A 15,609-nucleotide genomic window follows, 5' to 3' on the forward strand; every position below is an offset into this window, starting at 1 on the left:
AAAAAACCTGACAAAATTAGACTTTTTAAATGAGTAACAGGTGACAGAGGATGCAGTATTTTATTCCTTCATGGAACAGTTTCTTACCTGTCGCTGACAGCCCTCCACAATAATCAGCTTCTGCTGAGGTGAAGTTCGAGCAAAGACTATCTCGGTATGATGGCGTAAAATATCATCCAATTGCTCAGGGGTCAAATCTTTAAGTTCTGTACCATGGACTACACAGGCTTTGGCATCCCTGTGAAAAAGGGCAACAATATCATCAGAATTTGCCGTCATTCACTTTTTAAGCCATTGAAAACATTATCAACCTGAGACAAGAACAGAAGATACAGGAGACAGCAGGTGGTGGTAGTGAAATGGAGGTAATGTTTCAAGTCAAAGACCCTTGCAGGTTAGCTTAAGAGTATATCCTCAAATTTGGAGATCTATTGGCTAGCACTTGGGACAAAATGTTGAGAAATTTCACATTCTGTATTATCCATCTTGCTTTAAGGGAAATAACCAATCTTAACTTCAGTCCTGTTGTTCAGAGGACGGCTAGCCTCATGATTATGTTACTATATGGGCTGAATGACTTATTAGTTATTAGGAGAGTCAAGGGAAGTCTTAAATGATATAACACACTTGAAGCACTCTTGTCCAGTGGCTCACAGGAATAAAAAACTGGTTTCTAGCTCATCCAGCACCTAGATTACCTCAAAGATAGCAACAAAGATACTTCAATTCTTAGAAGATTGATAGATTGTTTACCTGGGATTAACTTCATTGATGGGCACGTTCAGACGAGCAGCAATATCTTCTACAGTCTCATTTCCTTCTGAGATGATCCCAACACCCTTTGCAATAGCTTTGGCAGTGATTGGATGGTCACCTGTTACCATTATGACCTATAAAGTTCAAATTCAAAATGGGAATCAGCTGCTGCCACTTTAATATATACCATCTCAGAGGATCCTTATTACACATGTGCTCATTAAGTCTCTACACACATCTGAGAAATCTCTTGAAAAAGTGCCACAATTATATAAACTGGGGTCCAGCAGGATTATAATAGACTTAAAGTTGATTGAGGAAATGACTGCAATCCTATGAAAAGGTAGCAGTGATAGTTATATGCAAATTTGTTACTAAGAAAGCATTGTAGGATTGGCTTGAATATTTTATAATCTTCATTAGAAATCTAGTAATAACTAGAAAGACATGCCCAAAGTCCCTGATAGATCCTTAGAACAGCTAAATTTAGGTCCTGATTTTAAGAGGAAATGAGCAGAAATTTAATTTCCTCATTAAAAAGGCATCACAGTACTGATCACTTCAGACCTACTCCAATACATTTTAACTGTCAGTCTGCATGACTGCACTTAACCACTTGCAAATGCATCTCAGGAATCATCTTTAATGGTTTCTATTACCACACCCACAGCTTCCTTTCAGATGTTTTCCATGCCTTTATCCCTGTCCTTTGAAGGCAGCTCTACTTTCCACTTTTATGCTGATAAGACTAGCACGATCTCTCAGCCTTCTTTGACCCATCCACTGTTGCCAAGTTGCAAGATGAAGAGTCTTGGTCCAAAACATCACTTGTTTACTTGTTCCATAGATGCTGCCCGGCCTGAGTTCCTCCAACATTTGTGCGCTGCAAGACTGCTTGTTCAGCATGCATAATTACACTGAATTCTTACTCAACTCTTTTGGCCTACACTTCATTCCACTGAAGTAAAGGAATTTTTTAAAAAAATGATGGTGGTCTTAGTGTCATTAGGGCTGGAATACAAACATATTACACCATTTTAAATGCTTAGTAAGCCTGATTCCAACCTTGCCTCTGTTCATTTGTTTAAATCCACTTCCAAACTCTTTATTACCTTTTGATTTCACCAACCCATTAGGTTTCTGTCTGTCTTCAGTATAACATCCATTAATGTGTTATTTCTTGAGATTAGTGCCCTTATCTTAAACCATTCTGACCATCTTCCAGCTAACTGTGTTCCTCTGACTAAGCAACATTAACTTTAAAAATTTGCACATTTGAAAGGCCACATTAAGCCTCTTAATTTTCAGAACCAGCATGTTAACAAAATACAACCAATGACCAAAACAATGAACTGAGGCATCACACAATGCACTTTATAGAATAAGCAATTGAATTTCGTAATGTGGTGGAGCAATAGTGAAATTTGATACAAATTATTCAAGATGACAAATAAACTGAAGTTTTCTATTTTTGTCACCAAGTAATTGACTGCTGAAACAAATTATTAGTATGCCAGGGACAGTGGCCCGAGTGCTAATATTCAAAGGGAGTAAAGCTCCTGGATGTGGCCAGTTGCATGTTATCCTTTTGAATGAAAGAATTGCAAATTCTGACCCTGTTATCAAAGCTCTTTCACTAATGTGCAATTATCACACATCTAACCATGAGCAGAGCAAAATGCTACAATCTCACAATTAGGAATCTTACCTTGATCCCAGCACTCCTGCACTTTCCAACAGCATCTGGTACAGCAGCACGGGGTGGATCAATCATAGACATCAGTCCAACGAAGCACAGATCACTTGTAGGGAAATTGGGCTCTTCCACATCAAACTGATACCCTTCAGTAAACTTGCTATCAGGTAGATTTAAATGACAGAACCCTAGAAGGAAATGAAGTTAACATGGTCAAATGCCTTTGGATGAGCTTAAGTTATCTTCCCTGAAAAGTGGCTCATTTAAATGTGTGCCTGGGAATATGGGCACATTGAATTCCACTCCATTAAATATCATGGTATATGCAGTGGTATGAAAATCTATTCTGCTAGCAGACAGATGTTACATCCATTCCACTTTAGCCTAGATCTAGGCCACTGCCAACCCACACCAAGTTCCATTCAGTGATTAGCCTGCTGATCAATTATCTTCTGTTTAAGCAAGAAATGTGATCATTTATTGATATATGTGGAATGAATCAAACTGCTAACTGCCTTCAAGTAGGAAGGAGAAACAGAACATCTACAGCTCCACTTGTTTTGAGGTTGCCAGTGCTTCAAACCTGTTCTTTAGCATTTATGTGTTCCATCCTCAATGTGGATAGAGATAACTGCTAGCTCATCAGCTTTTTAGTAGAAAGTGAAAATGGCAAGATTAATCACCTTGCCACAAAATTATTCAGCTCAGACTTTCAAATGGACCCATTTGGAATTCAGCGCACATGCAAACCCTGTGCTGATCTGTGGTTGAATTGATGGCGATAAGTATTCCAGACTATGTAGTACATTTCACTGTGATATACAATTCCACTGTTGCTGTTAGATCTTATCCAGAGCACATTCCATCCCAAATTTCAGTGGTTCTTCCAAATTTGATTCAAAATGGAACAGTACTGATTGTCTAGCCAAGGAGAGTGATTGTGTTCCTGTATTTGACTTGATGCTAGAATTGGGGCATATGGCATCTTAGGAGTTGAACTCCTTCTGACTGTTTACTAAATAGTACTAAATCTGTTCAATCTGCCTTGCTTGTGGAAGTAGTACCTAAGAAATGTGATGGAAGAAATGAGGATATTAGCTGCAAGTTAAGTTTTGTAAGAATGATTACATCAAACCATTGTATGGCTAATGCGTAAGATATCAACTTAGATGCTCTCAGAGTGGAGTGGGCTGGAAGCAATCAGACACTGATCTCAGTGCAGGTGATTCATCCATTTTTATTCTTATAATTTAATGGAAAAGCTTTTTATCCAACTAAATGGTTAGCCCCGAGTGGAGGGTCTGTACTCACACACAGGCTAGATCAGATAAGAGCAGATTTCCTACCCCAAGGCAATGTTTGTGAACTCAAATATGTTCTACGAAAATAACTGTTTCTGAATCAGATAATTTACAGAATCTAAATGCCCTAGTTGGTCAGGTTTCATCATCAGACAGATTTCAATGCTCACCTAACACTCTCTCTCCCAAGCCACCGAGCTCCAAGTAAGCATTCTGGAAAGCGTCCTTCAATTCCTCAGTCAACGGTTTATCTTCGCCATTTAGAAGGATAGTGGAGCAGCGGTCTAGAATCCGTTCTGGTGCTCCCTTCATCACTAACAGGTAGCGGCTGTCACCTTTTTCATTCTCATGTATGGATAACTAAAGACAAAATTATTAGAACAAAACAGTCTCAATGACAGTGGGAAGAGAAGCAGGGTCAATGTTTCAGGTTGAAGTGCTTCACCAGAACTGACAAGGAGTCTATCAAGCTCTAGGGAGAGCAACATCTCTGATAGGTTGTAACTGGGGTAATCACATGGATGAGGGGTAAACAGTGTTAGCTGATTAATAAGTGCACAGGAGCAACTACAGGATAGAACAAAGGAATGGAGGATTGTTAAGTAGGAATACTGGCCTATCCAGTCAGAACTGTTCCCATTCACTCATGGACAAAACCTCATTTATAACTTAATCTCAATATAAACATCCCCCTTTCCTCCCAATCTGCAAACTTACCAGCTTCTTTTGACTGCATTTGTGTTCTGATGAAGAGTTTTTGACCAAAATGTTACCCATTTCTTTTCACATGGATGCTGCCTGTCTTGCTTATTGTTTCCAGCATCTTTCTATTCAATAATAGTTTCCAGATCAGAAAAGAATTTAAACCAGAAGTAGTCTCTTATATAATGCTTATGGAATTATTGAAAAAGAACTAAACAGAGGTAGACTATGAGACAAGCCATTTTATTCTTAAATTGCTGTTTTGTGTTTTTGTGAACTGTTAACCAGACTAGAACCAGCTTGAATTTTTTTGAAATTATTCATCTAAGGTTGAATCCAAATAGACACCACATCCCAGCAACGATTTGCTATGGATTTCTCATTTGGAGATGCTCTTCTCAACTAGGTCTTCTAAGATGTTAATGAAATGGTATCACATCTTGCTCTTAAAAAGTAAGAAATACTGATTCTGTGCAGATCCATTCTCAGACGGTTACTGGCCTCCTTTCATTCTACTAATTTTCCTGTGCTCAGCTTTGTGGAATCTCCATTTACCTGATATTTGTTGGTGGAGTTGAATGGTATTTCCACAATTTTCGGGTTGCGTGACCTCATTTGCTGAACCGATCCACAACACAACTCAATACACTTCAAGAGAGCAGATTCAGAGGCATCTCCAGCAACACTTCTCTGAATGAAAACAATAATTAAAATTAATAATGACTGGTTTACCTACAATATACATTGGCATTCGACAGTGATGAGCAAAACTCTAACTGAAGTATTCAGATGCTCCAAGGTCAGCATTAGTCTTAAACTGAAATGTAATAAATAATTTCAGGATATGGTTACGACCTCAAGGCTTTAATATTTAAATATCTCCAAAAACCCTTGTACAGCATGGAAAACATACATATGCATTACTATTTTGTCTGTTGTGGGTGTAGTGACCAAGGATACACCATTATATCTTAATTTAGATCCTGGCATTTGTTTTCCCAAATTTGTTTCTCCTTCTTCTGGCACCCAAGTTTCTGAATAAGCTTTTATAGATATTGCCATGGTTTAATTCTGCAGTCAATACCACAAAGTTTCTATCACCATCTCACAAGACCAATCTGATTGGAGTCCACACACAAAATTGAGCTCACCTTCAAGATTGGCACATTTTCTTGTCCTGCCTGGAAGACTGCCCGGTTGCACAGTGCAGCAATGCGGGAAAGTGCAGCCCAAGTTGGAGAAGACTTGTCAAAAGAAACACCTGTGAAGGTTAAACATAGGTAAGGTGGTTTCTGTGCCTTCACGTTTCCCGAGTGTTCAAACTGTACATTACAGTACTGTGTAAAAGTCTTGGGCATAAATAATATATTTAATATACATAAATTTTACATATATAATAAAGCAAGCATGCCCAAGACTTTTGCAGTGCTGCACCCTTTTAATTTCTATAACTTTAAAAATATTAACTAAATAAGGGTTTTGACAGGGAGACTAGTCAAAATGAATCAAAGTCTCTCTATGGGTGGCCCTGTACAGCAGTCATTTGTTATACAATAGACAATAGGTGCAGGAGTAGGCCATTTGGCCCTTCTAGCCAGCACCACCATTCACAGTGATCATGGCTGATCATACACAATCAGTACCCCATTCCTGCCCTCTCCCCATATCCTTTGACCCTGCTATCTATAAGAGCTCTATCTAACTCTCTCTTGAATGCATCCAGAGACTTGGCCTCCACTGCCTTCTGGGGCAGAGCATTCCACATATCCACCACACTGGGTGAAGAAGTTTTTCCGCATCTCTGTTCTAAATGGCCTACCCCTTATTCTTAAACTGTGGCCTCTAGTTCTGGACTCACCCATCAGCGGGAGCTTGCTTCCTGCCTCCAGTGTGTCCAATCCCTTAATAATCTTATATGTTTCAATCAGATCCCCTCTCATCCTTCTAAATTCCAGTGTATACAAGCCCAGTCGCTCCAATCTTTCAACATATGACAGTCCCGCCATTCCGGGAATTAATCTTGTGAACCTACTCTGCACTCCCTCAATAACAAGAATGTCCTTCCTCAAAGTTGGAGACCAAAACTGCACACCATACTCCAGGTGGGGTCTCACCAGGGCCCTGTACAATTGCAGAAGGACCTCTTTACTCCTATACTCAATTCCTCTTGTTATAAAGGCCAGCATGCCATTAGCTTTCTTCACTGCCTGCTTGCTTTCATTGACTGATGTACAAGAACACCTAGATCTCATTGTACTTCCCCTTTTCCTAACTTGACTCCATTTAGATAGTAATCTGCCTTCCTGTTCTTGCCACTAAAGTGGATAACCTCACATTTATTCACATTAAACTGCATCTGCCATACATTTGCCCACTCACTCAACCTGTCCAAGTCACCCTGCATTCTCATAACATCCTCCTGATATTTCACACTGCCACCCAGCTTTGTGTCATCGGCAAATTTACTAATGTTACTTTTAATCCCTTCATCTAAATCATTAATGTACATTGTAAACAGCTGCGGTCCCAGCACCGAACCTTGCGGTACCCCACTGGTCACAGCCTGCCATTCCAAAAGGGACCCGTTAATCGCTACTCTTTGTTTCCTGTCAGCCAGCCAATTTTCAATCCATGTCAGTACTCTGCCCCAATACCATGTGCCCTAATTTTGCCCACTAATCTCCTATGTGGGACTTTATCAAAAACTTTCTGGAAGTTCAGGTACACTACATCCACTGGCTCTCCCTTGTCCACTTTCATAGTTACATCCTCAAAAAACTCCAGAAGATTTGTGGACTATTGGGTAGGTAAGACCCATGTGTAATGGCAACAGGTTACACCGTAGATGAGCTGAGTAGATGAACTGAGTTAGCACTTCGAAAAGTGTAAAATTGTGTGGGACACAAAACGGGAGACAGAAGCCTTCTACAACATCGATGAGATGGCAACTTGAAAGTATCTCCCAGGTATTTTCCATTCATAAATCCATGCTGACTCGGACTGATCCTTCTACTGCTATCCAAATGTGTCGTAATTTCCTCTTTTATAATTGACTCCAGCATCTTTCCCACCACTGATGTCAGGCTAACATAATACTTCCTCACGCTGCCAGAATTCCAAGTTCCATCCTGTCTATGAAAATACATTTTCCCTGTGACCGTATGGATTTTCTCCCACAAGTCAAAGACATGTTGGTTGGGAGATAATTTGCCAACTGCAAATTGCCCCCATCAAATGTGAGTGGCATTAGAATCAATGTTGTGGAGGATAGGATAGAGGTAATACAGTTGATGGGACTGCAGAAAGGTAAAATAGTGATTATATCAGATGGATATCTGACTGCAGCATAGGGACCATGAACCTGCTTATATGCAGTGTGAGTCCAATCACTGTCTCTATATCTGCAAGTTAAGCTAGTTCACATGAATATCAAAAAAAAATTGAAAAAGGTAAGGGGTGGGGAGAAGAATTAATTCATCTGTCATGAACAGTAGATATTGGTAAACTGCATTACTTAATTGCCTTACTGATATCTCAGGCTAGCTAAAGCAGTATCTGCAAGCTTCTCTTCATCTTCCATTACCAACTTTCTAATTGTGCTTTGTGTAATCAATTACAACTGTATATTTCAAACTTGTCAAAAATGTACCTATATAACTGGCTAGATTTGACAAAAAGGGACAGCCAAGTCATTTCTTTCTCCAAACTACAGATTTCCCAAATTAAACACTTGTACCTATGTCTCATGAATATTTAAAAAAATAAAAGTCACAAGTAAATATTATAAAGGTCTCCTTCATGATATGCAGCCAAAAGAAGTAGTTTCATCCAGCCAAAAAATTTTCTTTACCACTCTGGTTTTCAGTTGTATCAGCTTCATGGACCTGGTTGTCAAACCACATGTGAGCAACAGTCATTCGATTTTGTGTTAATGTCCCAGTTTTGTCTGAGCAGATGGTGGAGGTGGATCCTAGTGTCTCAACAGCTTCAAGATTCTTCACCAGGCAGTTCTTCCGTGCCATACGTTTAGCTGTCAGGGTTAGACATACCTGGAAACAAGACAAAAATGATTGACTATTGCAGTAGCTAAGTGATATGATAATCTATCAATTACAGTGCTTGTTGATCAATTTCACTACCGATTGCTTCAAGAGGAAGAGAATAAAATATGACAGAACTATTATAAAATGATTAGCCTTCAAAGACATTTTCCTTCAAATAACATAGTACCATGCCAATCACATTTCGCTGGAATCACTGGCGTATTTTCCAATTTCTTCTACATTCAGAATGATGAATGAGATATAAATAGCCAGATTCCACAATAGGTCAACCAAAAACTTAGCTGAACAAAAATGAAAATGCAATGCCATCACATACTGTCACAGTAGCAAGTAATCCCTCTGGTACATTAGCGACAATGATTCCAATCAAGAAGATGACTGCTTCCAGCCAGCTGTATCCCAAGATGAGTGAGAGAATGAAGAAGGACACACCAAGGAAGACTGCTACTCCAGTGATGATGTGGATGAAATGCTCAATCTCAATAGAAATTGGAGTCTGTCCAACCTCCAGCCCAGATGCTAAAGTTGCAATTCTCCCCATAACAGTATGATCACCCGTATTGATAACAACACCTCGAGCAGTACCTAAAATAACAAACGTGACATTATTGCTTTGTGAAAAAAAAATTCCCATTTATGCAATGCCTTTCAAAAAGCAGTCAGCATAGACAAGCTAGACCTGGGGCCAGTTTCCATGCTGCCAAAGTCTTAAAAGCTTTCCACAATGTCAGACTAGTGCTCCTGAAGTTCAAAAGCACAAGCTCCTATGATCATCAATGTTGATAAATTATCACCTTAATTTGACTGGTTAGTGGAAAGATGAGCTTTGGTCAGTGCAAATAGAAACAGAGCATGGCTTTTTTTTTGGAAGAGCCCCCATATGTACACACTACAATCACACTGCTTTCTATAGCATTAAACCAGATTGTGTTTACATCCCAGTGTGGCTTGAACCTATAATGATCAACTCAAATCTAACAAGAAATTTTGAAGTCACTCAACAAAATTCAGTTATACCTTCAACACAATTGGTTGAAAAGAACGCAATGTTTCGAGTCTCCAGGGGATTATCACTGGAACATTCAGGAGATCTAGTCTGAGGTTCAGATTCTCCTGTTAATGAAGAATTGTCCACCTAAAAGAAAATTTTTCAAATAGTCTTAGTTTTTGGACAGGATTATATCTAGTTTTATGCAACAGGCTTGTTAATTTGAACCCAAATTTATGTCATTTAACAAACTTAATATACTCTATTTTTCATATTTTAAGTTTTATTTATTTATTTATTTATTTAAACAGGGCAAATGCATAACATAATTTGTTGCACATTCTTTAACCAACCAGAACATATATAGTTTATCAGATAATCAGATGTACAGCTGGAAAAAGGTAATACAATGATCTACACTGTCAATCACTTTATGGGTTAAAATTTACCACAGACTCCTGCCACAAGCAAGTAAAATCTATCTTTAAAAGGCAGGGGAACACAGCAAAAGTTGCTTCTACACACAGGTCCATGACTAATGTTCAATCTTGACCTTTAGCGCTATTTGTGGAGTTAGTACATTCCTGCGGCTGCGCACATTTCCTCTGGATACAAGAGAGGAATCCTGTAGCTCAATATAGAAACCCTCCATTTTGAACTCATTCAATTTGGAGCCTGTTTGATTAATGGTTTGTCCATTCTAAAGAATACCATAGATTCAGCACATTAGGAATAAAGCAAATAATACTCAGTTCTCTGAACCTGATATTATATGGACTGGTCATCTCCCCAATTCAAAATCAAACATGAGCTTCTCTATTTATGGCATTTCCCATGCAAAATTTAGATAATCTAAATCTGATTAAAGGGTCAATTAGATCATTGACAAAATTTTCATTTTATTCTTTCCTCCCTCATCTAATTGCTTCCCACTCCTCTCCAAATTCCTGAGGGTAGATTGAAATACACAAACGCTGGAGGAACTCAGCAGGCCAGGCAGCATCCATAGATGTGTATAACTACAGCATTTTGTGTGTATTACTTTGATTCCCAACATTGGGAAATTTTCTCTTGTTCTGAAGCCGGATACTTTTTTCTGAAGTTTCACATCTCAGCAGTGCCATGATGATCGACATCCTCTTTGAAAAAGGAATCACCGAACTCAATCTTTTTAGACAAGTGAACAATACTACTTACTCTGGGTTCTGTTGCAATATAAGCTTTTGAAGATATCATGCAACAGCTAGGTTACTCTGCAACATGCTTTTGTGGATGCTACTTTCTCTGCATCTTTGAGATAGTAATTAGCATAAACACAAGGTAAATAATTATAACTGTATGAAAAGCAACCTGTCCAATTCAATCAAGGCAGGAAAACTTCACTGAAGAAAATTCTGCTAAAACCTTCACCAAGGAGACAGAGAACAGCATGTAATCAAAATCAACACAAATGATGTGTCACCTATCAGTTAATTCATATAATGCATTAATTATACATACCTTGCAACCATGTGCAGAGATTATTCGTAAGTCTGCAGGAATACGGTCGCCACCTTTTACCTCCACCAGATCTCCAAGAACCACCTGCTCAGCATTAATAAGGCTTTTCTCTCCATCTCTGATGACCAGGGCTTGCTAGCGATGATAAACCAAACCAAAATATCATTGCAGGCACTAATTTGCTATAGATTTTATATCTACATTACTGCATTATGGCAAGCCTCACCTGGGGTACCATGTTCTTGAAAGAATCCATGATCCTTGAGCTCTTAGCTTCTTGGTAGTATGAGAAGCAGCCAGTTATTATGACCACAGTAGACAACACAATTCCGAGGTATAACTGCAAAAGTCACCAAGTAGGTATAGAAGTCACCAACTTAATAACCACAGGATAATATCAACTTCAGGGATTAAAAATAAAGCACAACTCACATTATCATTTGCTGGATTCTCTGCAGTTGCAGCTTGAATACCGTAGGCCAAAAAGCAAAGAATTGCACCAATCCACAGGAGGATTGAGAAGCCACCAAAGAGCTGCTTACAGAACTTCACCCACTCCGGAGTTGTGGGCGGAGGCGTTAGTGCATTGGGGCCATCACGAGCAAGAATCTCCTTAGCACGAGTAGTACTGAGACCCTAAAATAAATGAACAGCAATTGTCTTTCATATTTTAAACTTTTTAATGTTTAATACTTATTCCTTTTCATTGACTGTGACATACTGCTTTACTAGAATTCCAAATGCCCACTAAATACTCAAGTAAACTTTTTTCATACATCAACTCAGAAGGTTATGTAACCACAAATATATCCTGGAAAACTATATGCAGAAAAATTTTCAAAATGATAAAAAAATTAAAAATATTAAGTACATAAATCCAATTCTTTAATAGATATTTTGACCTATTTTTAGAAACAGAAATACTATGCATTTGCATGATGTCCTATTTCTACAAATCCTGAGAACTAATTGTAACCCTAATTGTCTGAAAGTAGGAAAGGATCAAAAAGTATGGAAGACACCATAGAAACAGCTGCACAGGCATGGGAAGAACTACCACCAGCTGGCTTCAGTGACTCGGTGGGTGAGCATGCTAAGCACTCCCAGCTCTGCTTGGCGAAACAGTTGTGGCTTGGGTGGGAAGGAAGAACAAAGCTCATGAAAATGCCCTGTTGATATCTAGCAGAAGCCGCCTGTGCCCCATGGCAGCCAGCAAATCCGCCCTTGTCCATCTCAATCTCCCAAAAGTTTGTTTGTATGTACATGCAGTCTATAAGTCAGCCATTCGTATCTCAGGGAGAACTTGTGTCATGTATTCTCCAAACACATGTTCAAACTTTAGTTTTCAGATGAAATTTCAGATTCTTGTACTTTTCTATAAACCCACAGACAAATTGCCCCTATCATGCCTCTGAAATTTTTAAGATTCATTTTTATCAATGCCAAGATAGTAAAATAATACAAATCTAACATTAGTTACATAAAATCACTTCCTGGCTTGAGACACGAGGACAACTGCCTGTCCATGTGGAGTGCAAGTGAACCAATGAAAATGTGTACAGACAAACACACAAATCAGTGAAAGACCATGAGGTAGTCACTGCCAGGATTCATCTCTAGAAAAACATGTCAGCACTGCTGCCCGATCAGAGGGACTTGGCTAGAATGGCTTTGGATTGTAAATCAGACAGCGATGACAGGCAGTTCTAGAGGTACACTAATGTATCTCATGTTAAATGAGATATTGTGTGGTCATACAATCCATGAACAAAATTACATGGACTCAACCATATAATCCTCCAGGATGTACCTGAGATTTCACAATCAATTGCAACCATTAAAAATAACCACAATGACAAATTGAATGCAAGAATATCATAGGATGACCACCAAGAACAGAGGCCTTAGTCAAATTGTCCAAACTCAAATGTTTTAGTGCTACAAATTTGCAACCTTGGGTTAGATTTGGGGCTTCTTGCTCTGCTGGCTGGTGGTAACAGAACATTTTCCACAGGAGCTCCAGTGCTATAAAAAAAGTAGCAGATGGAAAAGTGTTGGGAAAAGTATGATAATGCATTTTGGTAAAGGGAACAATAATGCAGACTTTTATCTAAATGGGGAGAAGGTTTAAATATCAGAGGTGCAAAGGGATTTGGGACTCCTCATGCAAGACTTCCAAAAGGTTAATTCACAGTTTGGAGTCTGTTAAAGTAGGCAAAAGCAATGTTGATTTATTTCAAGGGAAATAGAATATAAAAACAAGGTGATAATGCTGAAGCTTTTGAAGACACTAGTCGGGCCACTTGTATTGTCAACAGTGTTGGGCCCCGTATCTCAGAAAGGATGTGTTGTCATTGGAGAGTCCAGAGGTTCACAAGGATGATTCCAGGAATGAAGGGGTTAACACATGAGGCAGCTTTGGGCCTGTACTCACTGGAATTTAGAAGAATGCATGGGGATTTCATTGAAACCTACTGAATATTGAAAGGACTACACAAGGTGGATGTAGAAAGAACATTTGCTTTGGTGAGGGTATCCAGATCTAGAGGGCGCAGACACAAAATTAAGGGGCAACCTTTCAGAAGTAAGGAGATTAAGGAGAGTAGTGAATAGGTGGAATGCTCCGCCACAGAATCCGGTTGAGGCCAAATCCGTGGGTATGTTGAAAGCAGAAGTTGATTACTTCCTGATTGATCAAGACATTAAGGGATCTAGCGAGAATGCAGGTGATTGGGGTTAAATGGGATCTAGGACCAGCCATGATGGAAGGGTGCAGCTGACTCAATGGGCTGAAAGGCCTAATTCTGCTCCCACATCTTATGGTTGTACACTGATACCTGCTTTAGCTTTTCCATAGCTAGCGAATTCAATGACAGAAACACTGATTTTCCAGTTTCAGGAAACCCTATGTTCTGTGTTTCTCTGCACCCTCTCTCTACCCACTTCCCCTCCACCGCTCCTTCCATCTTTGTCCCATTTCCCATAACCATGCCCCACAATCAACCACTATCTTTATCTACTTTTCTATGCCCATCTGCCAATTACCCACATATTTCACCCAACTAATCTTCTCCTCCATCTGCCCCTCGCCTCTCCTGTAATGGCTTTCATCATCTTTACCAGATTCCAGCACCGCGTTCCCACTTATCCATCAGCAGCTGTTTCTTTCACCCTCCCCTCCCCCACCTGGGGCTATCTGCCCTCTTTTTGACATCATCTGCTTCCACCTATTACCACCTGGCTCTGACTCCCAACTCAATTCCTACCCTACATGGTCTATCAGTCCATCATCCTTCACTCCTCCTTCCACCAATCATACTGGCCCCAATCTCAACTTGCCCTCTCTCCTCTTTAATCTGGCCATCTTGTCTCTCAATCTTTTGTTCTAATTCTGGATTTAAACATGAAACAACAATTCTCACCCCCCCCCCCCCATATACTTCCACAGATGTTTGATCTGCTGAGTCCCTCTAGCAGACTAGTTGTTCCCCCAGATTCCAGCATCTGTGTTTCTTTTTGTCTCCAGATAGAGGGATTTGACTGACTGGTAATAATCAGTACAACTAAACCTAGTGCTGCAGAAAAGACATTTTTTCTCTATGGAGGTAGCTGGGGGGGGGGGGGGGGGGGTTATTACAAAAAACACCTGCTGCCTGTGTAGAAGACATTGAAGAATTTTCCCATCTGGATCCTAATGTACCAAGGCAATCAAATGTTGCTGGCATTTAACTAAGTGAAGTGTTAATATTTGTCCTAGGTTATGAATCATATTTTATAAAACACTACAAAATTATGCCAAGATGATAGATGTGATACAATACCCTTTGTCCCTATTAATGCAGATCCATGAAAGATTTGCAATGATAAAAACAAGTGAAAACAGCTACCATTTTACAAGTTAACAAAAGAAATCAGATTTATTCTTTTCTGGAAAAAGAAACTGCAGGATTGAGTAGGAAATCATCTGCAATATAGATTGTGAAATGTGAAAAGTCATTAGATAGGAAATGTTACTCAATACTGAAACTGCTGAAAGTTTGTTCTCCTGTTCAGTGTGGATCAAATTACCCTTAACTATGTCTTCACTGCATGAACAGCATTATCTGGACTAACTTCCTTGGGACTAAACAACTTTATTTGACAATGAAGGCAAGTTTTGTTTTTATCCAACTCACCCAGATATTACACCATCCAACAATCACAATGCCAGATTGCCCAGTTCAACCTGAGATAAAGGAATACTTTGAGGTAGGTCTCTCATATGTGAACACCACTTTGCTCAGACAACAACCAACTTTGATTGTATGATATATTTAATTAATTGTCTTCTGGGTAAGCTCAACACACCAAACTGTCTTTAAAATACACAATACTAACCTTGCTCAGTTGTAAATATGGGAAAATACTACACAATGTCCTTCAATTAACAAGCCAATGTTGTAAAAAATCATGTCCAATTATTAGGAAAGGGGGGCAAATGCCCAACTGACGGCTTTTCATAGTGAAACAAATTGATATTTGCACAAATGACACATGGGAAGAAATTATGTCATCAAGTTTTAGGTAATAGTAATCACTAAAATCACATTTGCAAGACTGGAT

At 39.2% G+C, this 15,609-nt stretch overlaps 1 protein-coding gene across 1 annotated transcript in view; it reads right to left on the bottom strand.

The window, feature by feature from the left end:
- Positions 1-15,609, bottom strand: part of LOC132393289 (sodium/potassium-transporting ATPase subunit alpha) — a 48,825-nt gene that overhangs the window by 12,744 nt on the left and 20,472 nt on the right. The window contains exons 4-15 of the mRNA XM_059968328.1: positions 11,440-11,643; positions 11,234-11,347; positions 11,008-11,142; positions 9,537-9,654; positions 8,836-9,104; positions 8,306-8,504; positions 5,607-5,716; positions 5,011-5,145; positions 3,924-4,113; positions 2,465-2,640; positions 754-890; positions 88-238 (exon numbers count right to left, since the gene is read on the bottom strand). Coding sequence (XP_059824311.1) covers positions 88-238; positions 754-890; positions 2,465-2,640; positions 3,924-4,113; positions 5,011-5,145; positions 5,607-5,716; positions 8,306-8,504; positions 8,836-9,104; positions 9,537-9,654; positions 11,008-11,142; positions 11,234-11,347; positions 11,440-11,643 — 1,938 coding nt within the window. The remainder of the gene's footprint in view (positions 1-87; positions 239-753; positions 891-2,464; positions 2,641-3,923; positions 4,114-5,010; positions 5,146-5,606; positions 5,717-8,305; positions 8,505-8,835; positions 9,105-9,536; positions 9,655-11,007; positions 11,143-11,233; positions 11,348-11,439; positions 11,644-15,609) is intronic.

Source organism: Hypanus sabinus, chromosome 4 (assembly GCF_030144855.1).
Source record: "Hypanus sabinus isolate sHypSab1 chromosome 4, sHypSab1.hap1, whole genome shotgun sequence".
Classification (NCBI taxonomy): domain Eukaryota; kingdom Metazoa; phylum Chordata; class Chondrichthyes; order Myliobatiformes; family Dasyatidae; genus Hypanus; species Hypanus sabinus.